This window comes from Stegostoma tigrinum, chromosome 6 (genome assembly GCF_030684315.1).
Source record: "Stegostoma tigrinum isolate sSteTig4 chromosome 6, sSteTig4.hap1, whole genome shotgun sequence".
Classification (NCBI taxonomy): domain Eukaryota; kingdom Metazoa; phylum Chordata; class Chondrichthyes; order Orectolobiformes; family Stegostomatidae; genus Stegostoma; species Stegostoma tigrinum.
Genome location: NC_081359.1, coordinates 98,453,905 through 98,475,623, shown reverse-complemented (window position 1 = coordinate 98,475,623; position 21,719 = coordinate 98,453,905). Strand labels below are relative to the sequence as shown.

General features: G+C 43.3%; 1 protein-coding gene across 2 annotated transcripts in view; it reads right to left on the bottom strand.

The window, feature by feature from the left end:
- The window catches only part of si:ch211-269e2.1 (cohesin subunit SA-2), a 153,469-nt gene that overhangs the window by 61,860 nt on the left and 69,890 nt on the right, over positions 1-21,719 (bottom strand). For both annotated transcript variants that reach the window (XM_059646791.1, XM_059646790.1), the window contains exons 16-22: positions 20,941-21,058; positions 20,751-20,854; positions 14,918-15,010; positions 13,532-13,627; positions 10,893-11,096; positions 5,215-5,285; positions 3,188-3,275 (exon numbers count right to left, since the gene is read on the bottom strand). In XM_059646791.1, the coding sequence (XP_059502774.1) occupies positions 3,188-3,275; positions 5,215-5,285; positions 10,893-11,096; positions 13,532-13,627; positions 14,918-15,010; positions 20,751-20,854; positions 20,941-21,058 (774 nt within the window). The remainder of the gene's footprint in view (positions 1-3,187; positions 3,276-5,214; positions 5,286-10,892; positions 11,097-13,531; positions 13,628-14,917; positions 15,011-20,750; positions 20,855-20,940; positions 21,059-21,719) is intronic.

Here is a 21,719-nt window from a genome sequence, read left to right as displayed (position 1 = left end):
AGATAGATGAAGCCAGAGTGGTAGGCATTGTCTATACAGATTTTAGCAAGATCTTCGGCAAGATTCCGCGTTGTAGACTGGTTAGTAAGGTTAGATCACATAGGATCCAGGGAGAGCTAGCCAATCATACTCAAATCTGGCTTGACTGTATGAGATAGAGTCTGGATAGAGGGGGTTGTTGGTCAGACTGGAGATTGGTGGCCAGTGCTGGGTCCACTGCTTGGATGAGAACATGAGAGGTACGGTTAGTAAGTTTGTGGATGACACCAAAATTGGTGGTGTAGTAAACAGTGAAGGAGATTATCTAAAAGTACAATGGGATCTTGATCAACTGGGCCAGTGGGCTAAAGGTTGGCAGGTGGACTTTAATTCAGGTAAATGCAAGGTGCTGCAGTTTGAGAAGACAAACCAGAGCCTCTCCTCTCAGCCTTGCAGGCAGGTCGCCATAGTTTTCCCCTTTGATAAAGGAACCACCTTTCTCTCCCACCCAGAAGGCAAGGAATCTGTCTGGAGGCTGTTTGAGGTCCCTCAGGGATGTTGAGCTGACGAGATAAAGGCTGTAATTGATGATGAGTCAAGCAGGTTGACCTTCTCGCCCAGAGGTGGTGTGAAGGGGGTGAGTATCGCCAGGGCCACCTCCAGGGAAAGGAAAATTCTATTCATTCCGCCCGATCTGGGCGACGGAAGCAGACCTGACAACAACTTCGAAAATTCTCTCAGAATTCTGAGAATGAAGCTGGGGGTGTGGGATTGACTAAATAGCTCCCAGTGCAGGTATGATGGGTTGAATGGTCTACTTCTGCCCTGAATGATACTTTGTGGCCCCTTTGCTGGAGGTTGTGTGGAGGTTTTATATCCATGTCTTGTGAATGTAGAATCAGAGAAATATTAACATGCAGCTACAGCAAGTAATTTGTAAATCAAAGGATTTGGAGTATTGGAGGTAAAAAGTCTTACTGCATTTACATAGAGCCATAGTGAGACTGCACCTGGTGTACAGCCTTGGTTTCCTTACCTATGGGAAGACTTAGAGTGAATGCAACAAAGACTCCTAAACTGATTCCTGGAATGAAAGGGTTATTTTATAGAGAGACAGACTGAGAGACTAGGCCTATGCTTTGGAGTATAAAAGAATGAGAGACCACCCTATTGGAATCTATAAAATTATTAATCACCTTGGGGGCTGGTTAGCTCAGTTGGCTGGACAGCTGGTTTGTGGTACTGGGTGACGCCACCAGTGTGGGTTCGATTCCAACATCAGCTGAGGTCATTATGAAGGACTGTCCTCATCCTCACCCTTCACCTGAGGTGCAATGACCCTCAGGTTAAACCACCAACAGTGATGTCTCTCTAATGAGAAATCAGCCCTATGGCCTTGCAGGACTGTGATTTCACCTACATAGGACTATGGTTTCCCTTTTACTCAGGGGGGATTTTCTTTTTAATTATTCATATGGGTGACACTGGCTAGACCAGCATTTTTGCCCGTTCCTAAGTGTTAAGAGTCAACTGTGTTTCCGAGGGCCGGGAGTCATATATAAGTCGGACCAGGTAAGGACAGCAGTTTCTTTCCCTTCAGGGAATTAGTAAAACAGAAAAGGTTTTTCCTGCAACAACTGACAATGCTCGCCATTAGACTGCCAATGCCAGATTTCTTTTAATCATTGAATTCAAATCCCACCATCTGCCATGTCAGGAATCGAACCCAAGTTCCCGGTACATCACCTGGGTCTCCAGATTAATAAGTCTAGTGATGATACCACTAGGCCACCACTCCCCATATCTTGGTAGATCCGAGTGTAGATGCCAAGAAAGTGCTCCCACTGGCAGGACTCTAAATCTGGGTGTCAATGTCTTCGAGTAAAAGGTTAGCCATGTAAGACCTGAAAAGGGGGGGGTGGGGGGGGGTGACTATGGATCTTTGGAATTCTCTACCCTACAGCGATTTGGATGCTCCAGTGTTGAGTGTATTCGAGGCAAAGAATGGTAAAGTTTTAAGATACTAGCAGAATCAAAGAATATGGGAGCAGGGTTAGAAGGCCAGTTGGGTATATCAGCCATGATTCTTATTGAACAACAGAATTACAGAACTTGAACTGCAGGAGTTCAAGAAGGCAGCTCAGTACCATCGCAAGGGTAACAACAGAGACAGGCCATAAATGTTGGCCTAGCCAGTGATGCTGATGTCCCATGAGAGAATGGAAAAAGTTGTTTTGCTGCAGAACGGGCCACTTGTTCCATCATGCCTGCACCGGCTCTATAAATCAGCATCTTCACCTTGTGCCAATGCCCTGCATTTCTCCCATACCCTTCCACAAAATTTCAATCCAAATCATCATCCAGTGCACTCCTGAATGGTGAGGCAGGCTGGTAGGGTAATTTCTGATGTTCTTACGATCTTTGGGTTATTGGAGCATACAATCAGAATTTCTGCTGCCCCGTGGCATGTGTCAAACGTTACATAGCAACATCAGGTCCCAATCTCGCTAAAGATCAGCCTCAGATGTGTCCCCATTTGGTTCAATGTTGTCCTTAAAGCCTTTCATACACAGCACTTCACAATCCCTAAAGTGTCTTCCCCAATGCCAATGCATTCATTCCTCTAACTCTAGTCAGCTACTCGATGCAGACTTTAGGGGTGGCACGGTGGCTCAGCAGTTAGCACTGCTGACTCATGGTGCCAGGGACCCGGGTTCAATTCCACCGTCGGGCGACTGTCTGTGTGGAGTTTGCACAATTCTCCCCCGTGTCTGCATGGGTTTCCTCCGGGTGCTCTGGTTTCCACTCACAATCTAAAGATGTGCAGGTTGGGTGGATCGGCCATGCTAAGTTACCCGTAGCGTTCAGGGATGCCTACATTAGGTGAGTTACAGGAGGAGGAGGATGGGGATGGGTCCAGGTGGGACACTGAGGGTCGGTGTAGACCAAAGGGCCTGTTTCTACACTGTAGGGATTCTATGAACCTGACCTATTCTGAAGAGTTTCTCTGACCCTATCCATTGTAAGTATCACACTGTACAATATGAATTGTATGCATCTTATAAATCACGTTACAACTTGTGATGACTACCAGTTTGAGGGTGAAATTGTTTCACATCTGCAGAAAACATATAAAGTTGGTGATTTAACAAGTAAGATAGATTACATATTCTGCAAGAGATGGTTATAGTAGAATTCCATGCCTCACCTGGTCAGGTACGTTTCCATTCTCCAAGGCTCTCTTCAGCAGTTTACAGGTGCTGTTTAACAGGTTCCATTGAGTTATATCATGAGCACTGAAATAGTAAAGAAAATGGAAAATGCCACCTTGTCAAAAAACCAAGCTCTCACATGACCTTTTACATCAGGGTCTCACTTACTGCAGCACCACCAGCACAACAGCGCTGTGAGACAGGAGTACACAAACTGAAATCCTTTCCAAATCGTTTTCCAAAGGGAATTGGACAAATAGTTGGAGGGGAACGCAAAATGACAGAATGGAGGAGAATATGTGGAAACGGGAATTAACCCGTTCTTCAAAAGAAGAACACTGATGGATCTCCTTTTGGACTTTATCTTCATTCATTCGTTCACAGATGTGGGCATCACTGACAACGCCAGTATTTATTATGCTTCAGACAAAAGTATCAGTTTTTGGGCTATTGCCGAGGGAGGTTACGCATCAATTACATAGGGAAGGTGATAGCCCAGTGGTATTATCACTGGAATGTTAATCCAGAGACTCAGGCAATGTTCTGGGTACCTGGGTTCGAATCCCACCACAGCAGGTGGTCTAACAATGCCCATGAACCCATTGCCAATTGTTGAATTAACCCATCTGGTTCATGAATGTCCTTTAGGGAAGAAAACTGCCATCCTTACCTGGTCTGGCCTACATGTGTCTCCAGGCCCACAGCAATGTGGTTGACTCTTAACTCCCCTCTGGGGAATTAGAGATGGCTAATAATTGCTGTCTGACCAGCGACACCCTCATCCCATGAACAAATATAGAAGAACATTGCAAGATAACAAAGTTTGAAGCTGGATGAACACACCAGTCCAAGCAGCATCTTAGGAGCACAAAAGCTGATGTTTCGGGCCTAGACCCTTCATCAGAGAGGGGGATGGGGAGAGAGGGCCACTGCATCCCAAAACCAGCCCAGCTCGTCCCCGCCTCGCTAACCTGTTCTTCCTCTCACCCATCCCCTCCTCCCACCTCAAGCCGCACCTCCATTTCCTACCTACTAACCTCATCCCGCCTCCTTGACCTGTCCGTCCTCCCCAGACTGACCGATTCCCTCCCCACCTATACTGTCCTCTCCACCTATCTTCTCCTCTATCCATCTTCAGTCCGCATCCCCCTCTCTCACTATTTATTTCAGAACCCTCTCCCCATCCCCCTCTCTGATGAAGGGTCTAGGCCCGAAACGTCAGCTTTTGTGCTCCTGTGATGCTGCTTGGCCTGCTGTGTTCATCTAGCCTCACACTTTGTTATCTTGGATTCTCCAGCATCTGCAGTTCCCATTATCTCTGAAGAAGAACATTGCATTCCGATTGACAAATAGCCTTGTCCATAAAAGAATGGCAGGTTTCCTTCTTAAAGAACATTAGTAAACCAGACTGTATAGTTATTCAACTAATTGAATTTAAACTCATGTCCATGGATCATTAAATCAGGCCCCTAGATTAATAGCTCAGAGAAATGACCACAACGTTAGTTTACCCACTATACTAGTTCAGGATTCTATGAAAGAGAACATGCTAAAAATCAGGCCTCACATATGAAAAAAGCAGCCACTCACAAGGAAGAAGTGGCTCACAATATCTCAAGGAGGCAAGATCTTCAAGAATGAAAATCAGTACAAAATAAATAAACACCCAAAAACAGCAGAGGGAAAGCAAATATCACTGCATGGCAACAGAGTGTATTTGGGTCACTTGCTTTAAGCTGTGATACAATTTGCTTCCCATCCAATAAAGAGATAAATGTAACACAGAGAGTCTGCGCAAAATGTATGAATTAGGAGAAGGACCAGGAGAAGTCCTGTTAGCCCCTTCAGTCAATTCCACCATTCAAGAAGATCATGGCTAATCTGATAACTCCACATTCCTGTCTTTCTCTCCAGTCTTTCACTGAATTTCTCTATTAAAGAGGGAAACATATCAACACACATCTTATCAAACAGCTTCCAGTTACATAAGCTGACAATTACCAGTGCTAAATGTTTCACTTACTTGTGGAAGGTTGTGATTCTTTTCAAAGCACACCACATCTGGTAAGATTCTGTGTCACCAAATTGGCCCCCCTGTTGAGCAACAGATCACAGCATGAATAACGAAAGGACTACTGCAGCAAAGTCAAACCATCAGGTGAAGTTTTACAGACTCGCTCGAAGAAGAGGAGGGGCATTCTATGGCAGCATTGTCCCACTGTTCTTCATTCAACTAAATTGCCAGCAAAAATGCTGCTTAATATGCCAGTGGCTGCCTACAGGCTGTCACTGCTGCAGAATTACTGTCAGAAACAAAGTCATCGCCTCTAAAAACAATTCATTGCACAGCATGTTGAGACATTTTGAGAAGATGGCTCTATATGCCTACTATGGTTCCTGCAACCAGTGGGCACAACAGGGGAGAGAGTGTGTGGTGAACACTGTAAACTGTCTTATTTAATTTGCTATGTTTCCTTTGTTTTTCATGGTCTAGTTCTTCAACAGTCAGCAAAGATAGACCGTCACTTTATAGTGGGAACAAAAACAACAAAAACAAAGTTGCTGGAAAAGCTCAACAGGTCTGGCAGCATCTGTGCAGGAGAAAACAGAGTTAAATTTCAGGTCCGGTGACCAGGCTGGTTCTGAGGAAGGGTCACCGGATCCAAAACATTAACTCTGTTTTCTCCTCCACAGATGCTGCCAGACCTGCTGAGCTTTTTCAACAGCTTTGTTTTTGTTCCTGACCTACAGCATCCACAGTTCTTTTGGCTTTTACTTTATAGTGGGAGGGTGTTTCTACTGAGAAGTCACATGTCCTGCAAAGCCAATCAGCATCTCAGGCTCAAACAACTTAAACTATGATGTCTCACTCTAACAGGTGGTAAATGGCTGTTAGATATTCTATGGATAATTTATCTTCAATGGTATTATCATAACAGGGGGAGGTGATGTCCTAGTGATATTATCGCAGGAACATAAACCCAGATAACGTTCAGGGGACGCGGGTTCGAATCGCACCACAGCAGACGGTGGAATTTGAATCTGATATCTGGAATTAACAGTCTAATGATGACCGTGAATCCATTGCCAATTGTCTCAAAAACCCATCTGGTTCACTAATGTCCTTTAGGGAAGAAAACTGCCATCCTTACCTGGTCTAGCCTACATGTGACTCCAGACCCACAGTAATATGGTTTACTCTTAACTGCCCTCTGGGCAATTAGGGATGGGCAATAATTGCTGGCCAGCCAGTGATACCCTCGTCCAGTGAACGAATAAAGTAAAGAAAAACATCAAGTTTCTCAAGTTATATGTTCCAAGTTAATGTCAATTCTTTTCATTTTGTAGGGCTACAATGGCAGACTGAGAGTTGAGTGGATCTTGCAGCTGCTCCTGAGATCCAGGTTTATTATTTCTACATTTGATTCTAGATTTCTTAGAGTTAGGACATAATAAGAAATACTTGGAAGATATGGGCCAAGCGCAGGCAGATGAGACTGGTTCAGCTTGGAATTATGGCTGGACTGAAGGGTCTATTTCCGAGCTGTATGACTCTATGGCTAGGCGTAAAGTGCCCCAGGTTTTGGGATAATCTCCACTCCCAGCCTTCATCTTGATTCCCAAGTATTTCTCTGGGATAAAGGAATGGGATCATTTCTGATTTGGGTTTTGGTTGACTGTGAAGCAACTCATTGACTTCTGATGGGCTCTTTTTTATTTTTACCGTTCATTCGTGCAATACGGACACCATGGATCAGGCCAACATTAGTTGTCCATTGCTCACTGCCCTTGAGCAAGTGGTGATGAGCTGCCTTCTTGGCTAACACAGTCCTTGGGTATAGGTGCAGCTGTAGTGCTGTCTAGAAGAGAGCTCTAGGAATTTAACCCAGCTACCTTGAAGGAATGGAGGTATATTTTCTAGTCAGGGTGGTGAGTGACTTGGAGATGTACTTGCAGGTGGTGGTGTGCTTATCTATCTACTGCCCACATCTTGAAGTTTGCAGAGGTTGTGGGTTCGGAAGGTTATTGACGTAACAGTTGAAGATGGTTGCGCCTCGGACACAATCCTGAGGAATTCCTGGAACTGAGAAGACTGACCTCAACCATTCTCATGTGTTCCAGGTATGACTCCAAACCAGTGGAGTTATTCCCTCCCAACCTCAATTCCTATTGACCCCAATTTTGCTAGAGCTCCTCTCTGTGAATGTTTGACCTAAGGTTTTGGAGTAGATTTGTAGCTCAGGTTGTGGGTGTTGAGGATGGTTGGCTCGCTGAGCTAACGTTTCGTTACCGTGCTGGGTAATATCCTCAGTACGGCCTTTGATGAACCGTCAGTCTGTTTTCCCACTTGGTTTTTAAACTCTGGGGTCTGTTGTGATGGATTGCCTCACTTCCGGGTTTCCTCCGTAGTGGAATATATATGGGATCGAGTTCAATGTGTTTATGAATAGCCTGCTTCGTGGAGTACCCTGCTTCCAGGAATTCTTCCTGTCTCAGGATCTTGGTGTTGTCCCAGTCGAAGTGGTGGTTCTCCTTGTCCATATGGATTGAGACGAGTGAGTATTGGTCATGTCTTTTTGTAGCCAGTTGGTGTTCATGTACTCTTGATAGAATATAGAACATAGAACATTACAGCACAGTACAGGCCCTTTGGCCCTCGATGTTGTGCCGACCTGTCATACCGATCTCAAGCCCATCTAACCTACACTATTCCATGTACGTCCATATGCTTATCCAATGACGACTTAAATGTACCTAAAGTTGGCAAATCTACGACCGTTGCAGGCAAAGCGTTCCATTCCCTTACTACACTCTGAGTAAAGAAACTACCTCTGACATCTGTCCTATGTCTTTCACCCCTCAATTTAAAGCTATGCCCCCTCGTGCTCGCCGTCACCATCCTAGGAAAAAGGCTCTCCCTATCCACCCTATCTAACCCTCTGATTATTTTATATGTTTCTATTAAGTCACCTCTCAACCTTCTTCTCTCTAATAAAAACAGCCTCAAGTCCCTCAGCCTGTCCTCGTAAGACCTTCCCTCCATACCAGGCAACATCCTAGGAAATCTCCTCTGCACCCTTTCCAAAGCTTCCACATCCTTCTTATAATGCAGTGACCAGAACTGTACGCAATATTCCAAGTGCGGCCGCACCAGAGTTTTGTACAGCTTCACCATAACCTCTTGGTTCCGGAACTTGATCCCTCTATTAATAAAAGCTAAAACACTGTATGCCTTCTTAACAGCCCTGTCAACCTGGGTGGCAACTTTCAAGGATCTGTGTACATGGACACAGAGATCTCTCTGCTCATCTACACTACTAAGAATCTTACCATTAGCCCTGTACTTTGCCTTCTGGTTACTCCTACCAATGTGCATCACCTCACACTTGTCTGCATTAAACTCCATTTGCCGCCTCTCAGCCCAGCTCTGCAGCTTATCTATGTCTCTCTGCAACCTACAGCATCCTTCGTCACTATCCACAACTCCACTGACCTTAGTGTCGTCTGAAAATTTACTAACCCATCCTTCTACGCCCTCATCCAGGTCATTTATAAAAATGACAAAACAGCAGTGGACCCAACACCGACCCTTGCGGTACACCACTAGTAACTAGTCTCCAGGATGAACATTTCCCATCAACTACCACCCTCTGGCTTCTTTCAGCAAGCCAATTTCTGATCCAAACTGCTATATCTCCCACAATTCCATTCCTCCACATTTTGTACAATAGCCTATTGTGGGGAACCTTATCGAACGTCTTGCTGAAATCCATATACACCACATCAACCGGTTTACTCTCATCTACCTGTTTGGTCACCTTCTCAAAGAACTCAATAAGGTTTGTGAGGCACGGCCTTCCCTTCACAAAACCGTGCTGACTATCCCTAATCAATTTATTCTTTTCTAGGTGATTATAAATCCTATCCCTTATAACCTTTTCCAACACTTTATCAACAACTGAGGTAAGGCTCACTGGTCTGTAATTACCAGGGTTGTCTCTACTCCCCTTCTTGAACAGCTGAACCACATTTGCTATCCTCCAGTCATATGGCACTATTCCTGTAGACAATGACGAGTTAAAGATCAATGCCAAAGTCTCGGCAATCTCCTCCATGGCTTCCCAGAGGATCCGAGGATGAATCCCATCTGGCCCAGGGGACTTATCTATCTTCACCCTCTGAAGGATTTCTAATACCTCTTCCTTGTGAACCTCAATCCCACCTAGTCTAGTAGCCTGTATCTCAGTATTCTCCTCGAAAACATTGTCATTTTCTAGAGTGAATACTGTTGAAAAATATTCATTTAGTGCTTCCCCTATCTCATCTGACTCCACACGCAACTTACCACTACTATCCTTGATTGGGCCTAATCTTACTTTCGTCATTCTTTTATTCCTTAAATACCTATAGAAAGCCTTAGGGTTTACCCTGATCCTATCCACCAACAAATTCTCATGTCTCCTCCTGGCTCTTCTGAGCTCTCTCTTTAGGTCTTTCCTGGCTACCTCAAGTGCCCTAACTGAGCCTTCACATCTCATACTAACATAAGCCTTCTTCTTCCTCTTGACCAGAGATTCCACCTTGATGTTAGTTTCCTTCCTGTTTGTCTGATGTAGTTTTTCTCGCAGTCTCTGCAGGGGATATGTTCATGGTGGGGAATGTGTCTTTAGTTTGGGTGAGCACTTGTCATAGGGTTGATGTGGGCTTGTGTGCCACTGATGCCCAGCGATTGTAGAAGTCTTGTTGTGAGTTCTGGTGTAGGGTAGTGTGATGAGTGTGTCGGAGCGTGTAGAATCTTTGATGCTGTTCCTGTAGGCATCTCCTGACCCAGTTCTTTGGATATCCATTAGCCTTGAACACTTGGAAGGGGTATTCCTCCTCCTCTTGGGATAGTTCCATGTTGCTGCAGTGTGTTGTTGCCCTTTTAAATAGTGTTTGCATGCGGCTTCGTTCGTGTGTGCTGGGATGGTTACTACTGAAGTTCAATACCTGGTCTGTGTGTGTGACCTTTCTGTGTACTTTCGTTTGCAGTTCCCATTTGACTGGTGCTTTACCATGACCTTCAGGAATGGGAGTTGTTTGTTCTTCTCCTCCTCTCTGGTGAACTTTATTCCGGTGATAGTGATGTTTATGCGTTTGTGTGTCTCTTCTAAATTGGCATGGCACTCCATGAAGCAAGCTATTAATAAACACATTGAACTCGATCCCATATACATTCCACTAGGAAGGAAAACCAGGACTGAGGCAATCCATCGCAACAGATCCCAGACTTTAAAAACCAGGCGGGAAAACACACCGACGCTTCATCAGGGGCTGCACTGATGATGTTACCAAGCAGGGTAATGAAACGTCAAACCATCTCGCTGAGCCAACCAACCTCAACAAGGTTTGACCTATTGTGAAGATATTTTTAACGAATCTGTTCAGCAATGTTATGACACATCTCTGGAACAGGACAGACTTGAACCTGGGTCTTCTGGCTCAAAGGTAGGGACACTACCACTGCACCAGGAGAACCCTCACTTGGTAGGACTCCATGATGCCACATTTAGCCAAATGCAGTCTTTTATGCCAAGAGCAGTGACCCTTGATTTTAACTCTTTTATCTAAGTTTGTAATTCATTTTCAGAAAGCCATACTGTCCCTGCAGGTCAGCTAGCATGCTGCAAAGGTGAGAAATAGAAAAGGTAATGGCTGTACCTTATGGAGGAAGTCTGTCAGCATCCTGTTGAACCTGGTCACCAGCTGATCAAACAGTTGATGCTTTGCAGAATCTACTTGGTCCTGAGTAGCCCATTCTTCATTACTGAGGACAAGGTACGTCTTCGAACAGAACTCCAAGACTTCAGAATCCGTCTGTTCCTCCACAATTTCCCTTAACTGCTTCAGTAAGGTATCCAGATGCTGTGATTGCCAAAGAAAAATGAACTTCTAGAAGATCCGCAAAATCATACTACCAAAACATTTCCCAAGCATCCTCTTTAAGAAACAGGCTTCAGATTTTGCAACCAAAAAGAATAGTGAATCTAATGGCCCTCATTACTTATGAAACACAAATAAACCCGGCCATCCTCTACAAAGGAGGATATGCCCCGTTAATTGCAACTTGTCACAATTTGCCAAAGATTTTTGTGGCACGCCAGCATTAGCCTCACCAAAAAAACAACAGCTTGCCCTCAACCTTCAGGCAATGTTCATGAAATTGCTGGAAATACACACCAGTTACCAGTTAAACCCACCACAGAAAGCCAGCTCCAGTACTTCACACACAAAGTACCTTTTAAAATGAGATTTTATGTTCCTGCAAAGCCATTGAATTTCTCAACCCCAGAAAGGGAACAATTTAAACTATGGAGCTCATTCCTGTAGGAAATAAAATGTTGCTGGAGATGCATAAATGTTTAAACAATAAATTCTGCTTCTGAATTTATATTATTCTTCTGTATCATTGAAGAGGATTGTCTAATTTTAGGAACACCTTCTTTTCACTTATATTACCAGAGCATGAAAAGTGCATTCAAATACAGTCATCCAGTCTCCTTCCAAGTGACAGGAAAACTTTATAAGATATTTGCTAACTTCATATGTTACATTGTATTGGTTTATGTTAAATTAAGCATGATTTTAATATAGTTAATGATCATGAGGCTGTATCCTTAAAATGTAACTGGCCAGCAAACTGATGACCGTTGTGTAAATGAAGTTAACGAACAGCCTCCACAATAAGCATTCAGCTCTGAACTCTACAGTTCTTCCTCACAATCCCTTGGAGTTTTTATACCCACCCAAGACAGTATAGCCTCCTTTTTCATCTCCAACAGCTTTCAGCTTTGATGCATATTTTACATCTACCTTGTTGTTGGGTGAAATTCATCTTGTTTTTTTAACGGAGATAACAAGGTGTAGAGCTGGATGAACTCAGCAGGCCAAGCAGCATCATAGGAGCACAAAAGCTGACGTTTCGGACCTGGACCCTCTTTGGGGATGTTTATTTGCTATTTAAACATTATTAGTGAAGAGTGTATTGTACAGAAGATTTAAAGGTCCTGGGGGGTTGGGGGAAAGAGAATTTGGGCACTGCGTAATGAGTCTTGATCTCAACATGGTGAAGATGCAATGAAAAAAGACATTACATTGAAACAGAGAGAATAGGAGCAGGAGTAGACTATTCAAACCCTTCCTGCCTGCTCCACTATTCAACATGATCATCCAACTCAGTACTGTGTTCCCACTATCATCCAGTACCCTTTAATTCCTTTAGCCCTAAGAATTGTATCAAACTCCTTCTTGAAAATATTCAATGCATTGATTTCAACCACTTTCTGTGGCAGAGAATTCCAAAGGCTCACCACACTCTGGGTGAAGAAATTTCTCCTCATCACAGTCCTAACTGGCCTACCTCATATCCAGGACCCCTGGTTCTGGCCTCCCTGGTCATTGGGAACATTCGAATGACGTACATGGGAATTGGAAAGTGCACTTATAATGTACGAGGAAAAGGGAGAATGAGAGGAGCACAGATGAAAACAGAATTGATAAAGTCAACAAAGATAATGACAGAGTGACACCGGAGGCCAGAGGTGAGAGAAATATTACTTACCAGGACTTTGATGTGACAAGTGTCTATGTGATTTGATGTATGCATAAAAAAGTGGGTGACATGATGGAATGAGGATGGTAAGGGAGGAGATGGGAGTTCTAAATGAGACAGCAAGGTATCACATCAACAGGAGATGGCTGAAGACAGCTGTAAAGAAGATTGCTGTTCAGATAATTCATTATCATTGACAAGGTGAGAGGTTTATTTGAACTCTTTGCTAAATCAATGTATCAAAAGAGATTTGAGTTACAGGGAGCAGGAAGCTGGAAGGTTGATCTGAGTGGATGGGAAAGCTGAAAGCCTTCATGAAACCTTTGATTCCCTTCTCTAACCCTTGATGTAAAGAATGCCGAGTCTTTCCAGGTTGAATACAGCTGACAGAATGGGGTCTACTGCACTGTACAGCAGCAAAATGTATCACTGGATAGACAATCGCGATCAGTACCTTTCCTGTCTCTGCCTACTTTATTGATGTTACTGATTTATTATCTCCCTCTTACTACTCTTATGTGTACATCCTTATAAAGATTCCACTCAACAACTCCTTTGTCCTCGTCCCATTATTGCCATACCATCTCCTGCCCCAAGTTATGAACAACCATTTCCTGTTTCTTTAACTTCTCTTCACATTTTTGCAACTTTTGGTTTAGTCACTTCAAGTGTCCCTTTGACTGCACACACATTTACTCCTTTGTCTCGTTACTTATCAGCAATAAGGTAATTATGTCGGCTGGCTCACCTTTTCTAGCTGTGTGGTTCCGTAACCCTCCAGGTCCAAGAACTGAGGTATTTGCAGAAGGTTGACTGTAATGACTTTCTCTCTATCAGCAGAATACTGTGAAATTTAACACAAAAACAGAATATTGTGGAATTAACTAAATCTAATTCTCTTCCAGTTGCACAATAGACACAATCTTAAATAGCCCCAAGGGTCTTAGGTACCACTTTCCTCTTCACTTCAATCCAAGTTGCTTTCTCCTCTTCTCCTGAGGACATCAGGTTTGAGGTTCCTCAGAGGAAGCAGCTGATCATATTTGGTTTTAATTCTCTGATGAGATATGGTCATCACTGGCAAGGTCAGCTTTTGATAACTATCCTTAACTGCCCTTGACTTGTGACTCACTGGGCCATTTCGGAGGGCAGTTAACAGTCAACCACATTGCTGCAGCTCCGGAGTCGCATGTAGGCCAGACCAGGTAAGGACGGCCGATTTCCTTCGCTGACAAAGGGCATTAGTGAACCAGATGGGGTTTTGGGATAATTGATGAGAGTCTGGTGGCACCATACCTGAATTTTAAATTCAAAACTTTTAATCAGTTCAATTCAAATTCCACTAGCTGCCTGTTCCTCTGGGTTATTAACTCAGTGGTGCAATCATCTCCATCTCTCTAAAAGTGACCACAAACATGGCTTATGCACACTTAAGGAGCGTGACAACCCAAGCAGGTCCTCGCTCCTATACTTCAGAATGGGAACAGGACTTTAGGCCTTGGAGATCCCAGACTGAACTCCTGGCACCAACATCAGGGGTCCTGGCTGCTGCCAGACACCAGAACAGCATTACTTAATCTATATAATAACATCAATAAAATATGGCATGGTGTTTCACAGGAAAACAAAACATGACACTGAGCTCCATGAGATCAGGCGAGCAAAAACTTACCAAAGGGGTAAGTTTTCAGGATTTTTTTAAAGGAGGAAAGTTAGGCAGAGGGGTCAGGATAGTGGGAGAGAATTCCAGAGCTTGGCACCTCATCAACTGAGGCATGATCACCATTTACAGTTGGAGATGCTCGTGAGGCAAGAATTGGATGAGCACGGGGACCTTGGACAGTTGTGCTGTTCATAGGGAGGGACAAAGCCACAGGTGGATTTGAATAAAAAGAAATGAAAATTTTAAAATCCAAACTTTACTTGGCTAGAAACCCAGCTCATGTTAGTCAGACAATCCATTGTCTAGAGATATAATGTTACAGCTCAGCTGCAATACGCAACTTCGACTGGGAATTGAGCATGAAACACTGAGTTCTGTGGCTCATAAACACCTTTATCAAGTTGGTCAACTGTAAGGAAATACAATTGGACAAACCAGGAGGCACACTACAGCACAGAGGAATACATGTACCTTAGCTAAGAGCTGTGGAAGTACCACAAAGAAATGTTCGGTGAGCTTGACCCGATCGTCGATCTGTGATTTTCTCTCTTTCATCATTTGAACCTAGAAGAAAATCCCCAGCAAAAGACACTAAGTCTAGGCGTGCCAGACAGAGGCATCTTATATTCACCCACAAGTACTTATTTTGCAATGTTGGTACAAGATTAATGTCAAAGCATTGCCTTATTAACCATAAGTTGCTGGAAAAGCTCAGCAGGTCTGGCAATATCTGTGAAGAAAAAATCAGAGTTAACATTTCGGATCCCGTTCTGAGGAAGGGTCACTGGACCCGAAACGTTAACTCAGTTTTTTTCTTCACAGATGCTGCCAGACCTGCTGAGCTTTTCCACCTACTTCTGTTTTTGTTCCTGATTTACATCCCCAGTTCTTTCCACATTAACCATCCCTGGGAAGAGATCAGAGATTTAGATAAGGAGATGGAGTGGGGCAGCAGGATGAATAGGCTTGTGCTAAGAATCCACTGAAAACAGATTGACATACATACCTAGAGTTTCACAGCAGCAGTATCAGTGAGTGAGAAATAGATGTGCATTGGCAGATAGGTTGAAGGAGTAGAAGTAGCGAGAGGAGTATAAATTATGTAGCATCACGTAGGTTTACACAGGACATAGTGCATAGAAACACAAATCCCTGCACTGTTCATGCTCCACTCAACCCTCCTCTTTTCTTTCCCAGCTAAATCTGCCATTTTAAACATCTGTTCCCTTCTCCATCCTCTGCTTGCTTAGCTTTCGTTTTTCTTTTTCAACCCCTTCCTTCAGGCAGCAGTCTGCAAATTGTCACCATTTAGCAATGTTATACCCTTACATCTGTTCAAATTGTAGCCATATGTACTGTTTTTCTTATCTTCCAGTCTTTCCAATTAATAAGTGTTTTAGTAAAAATTGCCAGAAAAGGTAGCCTTCTACCATATTCTTTGGAGATGTAATATTGTTTCACTGCCAGGCCACCAATTCATCAGTAAATTGAAACTAATCCTGCATGCATGAGTGAAGACAACAGAAGCATTGATGATTTCTTCACTATACAAAAAAAAATAGTATTAGTGCAGCCTTGGATCATCCCTTATATTGGACTTTTTTAAAGTGGTACAATCCTTTTTAAGATAACAAAGTGTGAAGCTGGATGAACACAGCAGGCCAAGCAGCATCTCAGGAGCACAAAAGCTAATGTTTCGGGCCTAGACCCTTCATCAGAGAGAGAGGGATGGGGAGAGGGTTCTGAAATAAATAGGGAGTGAGGGGGAGGTGGACCGAAGATGCAGAACACCTCCACTCGGTTCGCAATAAACAACTGTACCTCCCAATCGCGAACCATTTCAACTCCCCCTCCCATTCCTCAGACGACATGTCCATCATGGGCCTCCTGCAGTGCCACAATGATGCCACCCGAAGGTTGCAGGAGCAGCACCTCTTATTCCGCTTGGGAACCCTGCAGCCCAATGGCATCAATGTGGACTTCACAAGCTTCAAAATCTCCCCTTCCCCCACTGCATCACAAAACCAGCCCAGCTCGTCCCCTCCCCCCACTGCATCCCAAAACCAGCCCAGCCTGTCTCCGCTTCCCTAACCTGTTCTTCCTCTCACCCATCCCTTCCTCCCACCTCAAACCGCACCTCCATTTCCTACCTACTACCTCATCCCGCCTCCAAGCTGTCCGTCTTCCCTATCCCCTCCCTACCTCCCCACCTATACTCTCCTCTCCACCTATCTTCTTTTCTCTCCATCTTCGGTCCACCTCCCCCTCTCTCCCTATTTATTCCAGAACCCTCACCCCATCCCCCTCTCTGATGAAGGGTCTAGCCCCGAAACGTCAGCTTTTGTGCTCCTGAGTTGCTGCTTGGCCTGCTGTGTTCACCCAGCTCCACACTTTGTTACCTTGGATTCTCCAGCATCTGCAGTTCCCATTATCACTGATACAATCCTTTTTAAGGTTTTTTTCCCCCGATGCATTTTGGTTTCAGCCTCTGTTACATTATTACATTCCTCCAAAAAGGGTTGGCAACTTCATTGTCATGCACATGATCAACAATGTCATATCACTCACTTACTGCAGTACATTCTTGTATTAAACAGACCAAACCTTCTCAAAATATATTAAGATAGCTTACATACTAACTTTTTTTATTTTAAAGGTGTAAGACGTTGCTTTCCAAATGCAATTCAATTTGTCAAACCACACAAGCAAAACACACTTTACTTTAACACCACTCAAAATGCAGACAAAATAAAAAGAAAAGAATTGACTTGACTGTAACTCTATCAAAATGCTGAACAAAATAAAATATTTATCAACTATTACTAATTAACTGTTCCAATATAGTAATATCCCATTAACACACACACTTGGCAAAAACAATCTCGGTAAAATAGATTGTCTCACAAGCAATTCTAGCAGCAGGAAGAGAATCCCAGCTTTTAGCTGTAACAGCAAGAGAAATAAGAACCTCCACATTCAGCTTCAAGGCTCCAGCACCTGCAGAAAGCTAAAACTAAAAATCCCAATTCAGTGGGAGCTTAACCCCACCCATTCAGCCTGCTTCTATTGTTCCAACTTGAAAAAGAACCCCAAGGCCTCACAAGCTGTTTACTTTATTGGATCGAACAGACCATCCAGGACCACTGTCTTAAACTTCTACACAAAAAAAGGATAAAATACACGTCTTAAAGCCATTGTAACATCACAACTCATTGTACAAGGCAATAAATCATTGGGGCCCACGCGGATAAACATAGAAAAACATACCCAGTTGTACCTAAAGATGAAAGCATTTTTAATGTCTGAAAACCAACAATCTTTCAACATTGCATAGAATTTACAACACAGGCCATTCAGCCCATTAATTTATGCTCTAGAGAGTATGCTCCCACTTTACTTCATTTAAATTTACCAAGATACTCCTTGATTCCTTTCTCTCTTATGTGCTTATCCAGCTCCCAACTAAACCCACTGATACAATTCGCTTCAACTATTCCTTTCAACAACATGTTCCACATTTTAACCTGGATTGGCAAATGAAGTGCGATTTAGGAAATCGTACTGCTGGATTTAGAGGCTTCTCTTCATTTTTCTTCTAGATTCAGAAGCGGCTATCTTATATTTTTGATATGTACAGCTACTCTTTCAAAGCCCCTTCATAATTAAAGACTTCCCTACAGTGACTGCTCTACAGAAGACGACCCAGCCAATTCAGTCTATCCTATTCATTAGGATACAGTCTGTAACACACGGGCCACATGGGGGCTCTCATTATGGAAAAGCATCTGGATTATGCTCGCCAACTGACAAAGTACTGGAAATCTCAGTAGCAAATCTGCTGCCGATAAGACCATAAGAAATAAGAACAAGTGTCCATCACTTGGCCTTTCAAGCTTCCTTTGCCATTCAGTAGGATCATGGCTGATCACTATTCCTTACATCCACTTTTCTGCATTTTCCCCATTTTCCTTGATTCTCCTACTGATCAAGAATCTATCTCAGCCTTAAATACACATGAGGACTCTGCCCCCACAGTTCTCCATGGCAAGGAATTCCAAAGACTAACAACCCTCTCAGAGAAGACGTTCCTCCACATGTTAGTATTAAATCGGCACCCCTTTATTCTGACACTATGCCCCCTGGTCCTATTCTCTCTGATGAGGGGAAACATCTTCTTAGCATTTAACTTGTCAAGCCCAGTAAGAGTCCAATAAGTTTTGTTCAGATCATTCTCAGTCTTACAAACTCTGGTAGACTGCCAACCTGTTTAGCCTTTGCTCACAATATAATCCTTCCATACCTTCTCTCAACTGCCTCCAATGAAATAATATCCTTCCTAAATAAGGAGACCAAAACTGCTCAGAGTACTCCAGAGTACCTTGTACATTTGCAGTAACTCCCCTGCTGCTATACTCCAACTCCCTTGAAATAAGGACCAAACATTCCATCAGCCTTCCTGATTACCTGATGCACCTGTGTTTCATGCACAAGTACTCACAAGTCCTTTTGTTTGCAACTTTCTGTAGTTTTCCTCTATTTAGATAATACCCTGTTCTATTGCTCTCCCTAACCAAAATGAACAACTTCGCATTTTCCCAAATCGTATTTCATTTGCCAACTTCTTGCCCACTCACTTAACCTATCGATCGCTCTCTGTAAACTGTTTCTATCCCTCTCGCAACTTGCCATTCCACCTATTTTTTACGTCCCCTGCAAATTTGACTGCAGTACATTCATTTCTTTCTTCTGTCAATAAATGTGTGGTCCCAGCATTGATTCCTGTGGGACCTTACTGGTCATGAGTTGCTAACCTGAGCTAGTTCTATATCCATGTCAATACATTACCTCTTTGGGTACTAGCACCCTGCTACCTCATAGGTCTTGCTTATTATTACAACTCAATCCACCCTCACAGACATCCCAGCATGTTTTCAGGAATAATTATTCCTTTTTGCTGAGCCGTTTTTCCTATTTTCAGTGACAGCAAGAGAAGGAAGAAGGCAACAAGTCTAAGGGAAAGAAGCTGATGTATCGTTAATACAGCATACAGTATCCTCGGAACAAAAACAAAGTTGCTGGAAAAGCACAGCAGGTCTGGCAGCATCTGTGAAGGAGAAAACATAGTTAACATTTCAGGTCCCGGTGACCCTTTCTCAGGGCCTGGAATGCTCTGCCTCAAAGTGTGCCAGAGACACATTCAATTGGAGGCGTTCAAGAGGGCATTAGCTTGTTATTTGAATAGAAACAGCATGCAGCGTTATGGAGTAAACCAGGAGAATGGCACTGAGTCACAATGTTTATTCAGACAGCAGTACAGATATAATGACCCAATGAATTCCTTCTGAGCAATTCTATGTTGGTAAGGAATGGAAGCAAAGACCAATTAGAACGCAAAAAATGTATTTAAATGCTTTAAAAGCTACAACGGTCAATATTTGATTATATAAGCATCAGCATGATAGACATCAGTATTAAATTCCAAACAACAGGTATTGCATTCTACAATATCACACTGATGCCCCACAGCAGAACCAAGATAATCCAACAGTGTTTAAACTGTTTCCCAGAAGGTGGTGGAGACTAAGTTTTTACATTTATTCACAGCCAACCAAGGCCAATTTTTGATTGACACAGGAGTCAAGGGTCATGGGAGTCAAAACAGGAAACTGGAGATGAGACCTCAACCAGGTCAAACTTGATCTGTACAAAAGAAAAAAAAACCCAAAAAACTGTGATGTTGGAAATCAGAAACAAGAACAGGAATTGCAGGAAAATTTCAGCAAGTCTGGCAGCATCTGTGGAGAGAGAAAAACAGTTAATGTTTTGAGTTCAGTGACACTTCTTCAGAATGGCCTACTCCTGCCCCTAAGTGCCACGTTCAAGCACCTGGATTCTTAACTTACACTCCTGAACTGGCAAAGCTCCACACTGGACACTCGAATTTGTAAATTTACTTTGACTAAATGCCTGCTTTTCACAATCCCTGTGCAAAAGTATTAAATCAAAAATTTGTCTTAGTAGGAAACCAATCAGTCAGCTAAACCTTTGGTGACATTTTGGGTCAAACCTCAGCATTCAAGAATAATAAGAGGTTTCATGAGAGGATAGAGATGGATTGCAACAGCTCCATTATCACTGCATCATGCACTAATAGAATGCTGGAAGACACGCTCAAAGGGTATTAATCTTTGTTGCCAGGTATTTCCCATATTCATGCTGAGTGCCACAGTGTACATTGCGTACCATATGCCCACATGATCCCAGATGGCAATAAAACTAGGAAATTTATCAATAACAGACTAACCTTCTTTCCTAAACATCGACCTCCAGGTGGATGGCCTTCTGCAGCCTGTCGTATGGTGCTCAACATAATTTCAACCAGCGCTTTCTTCTGTGAGCTGGTCAAAGCTGGAAAAGAGGACAACTTTGTGAATGCAAACACCTTGCACTGACGGCAGGGATTCCAATCTCAAGACCTCCACCAATTTGCTTACTTTCCTTTCCAGAGTCTTCATCTTCCAATAATAAAGCCGTCATGGACTCCCAGTCTTTCAGGATGAATGCCGAACAATCCCAGAGACTGTCAACAAGGTAGGCCGACTGTGCATTCCCCTAAAGGGGACAAGGTGCAAGTATTAAACTTCAAGGTGCAACTGCCCAGTTTTCACTGATTTTGTTTGATTTTTAATCACTCCATCATAGATAGCTGTGCCTTCAGCTGCCTTGGCTCTGCACTCTGGAATTCCTTCATTATATCTCGTTGTCTCTCCATCACCCTTCTCCCCTCCCCTTGTTCTCCTTGAAGAAGGCAAGATTAAAAGGAGATTTGATACAGGAACTCCAAATCGTGAGGAATCTGGACAAAGTAGTTACAGTGAAACTGAAGACCCATTGTTAGAAGGGTTAGGAACCAAAGGGCAACACTTTAAAGGTAATTGGTAAAAGGAGCAAAGCCATTGCCAAAGCAAGGCTTTATTATATGGAATGTGTGGTGCAAGCAGAAAGGCCTTCAAAAGAGAACTGGATTAGTATCTGAAGAGATAAAGATTGCAGGTCTACAGGGAAAGGGTCCAGAAGTGGGACAAAACGCTCTTGCACTGAACTGTGATAGATATGATGGGCCAAATGGCCTCCTCTGTGCTGTAATCTTTCTACACCTCCGGCTTTCTCCATTGTTTATTTGACCAAACATTCGATCGCCTGTCCTTTTACATGTCTCAGTGTTAGGTTTTGTTTGATAATGCCCCTGCAAATCACCTAGAGAAACTCTTAA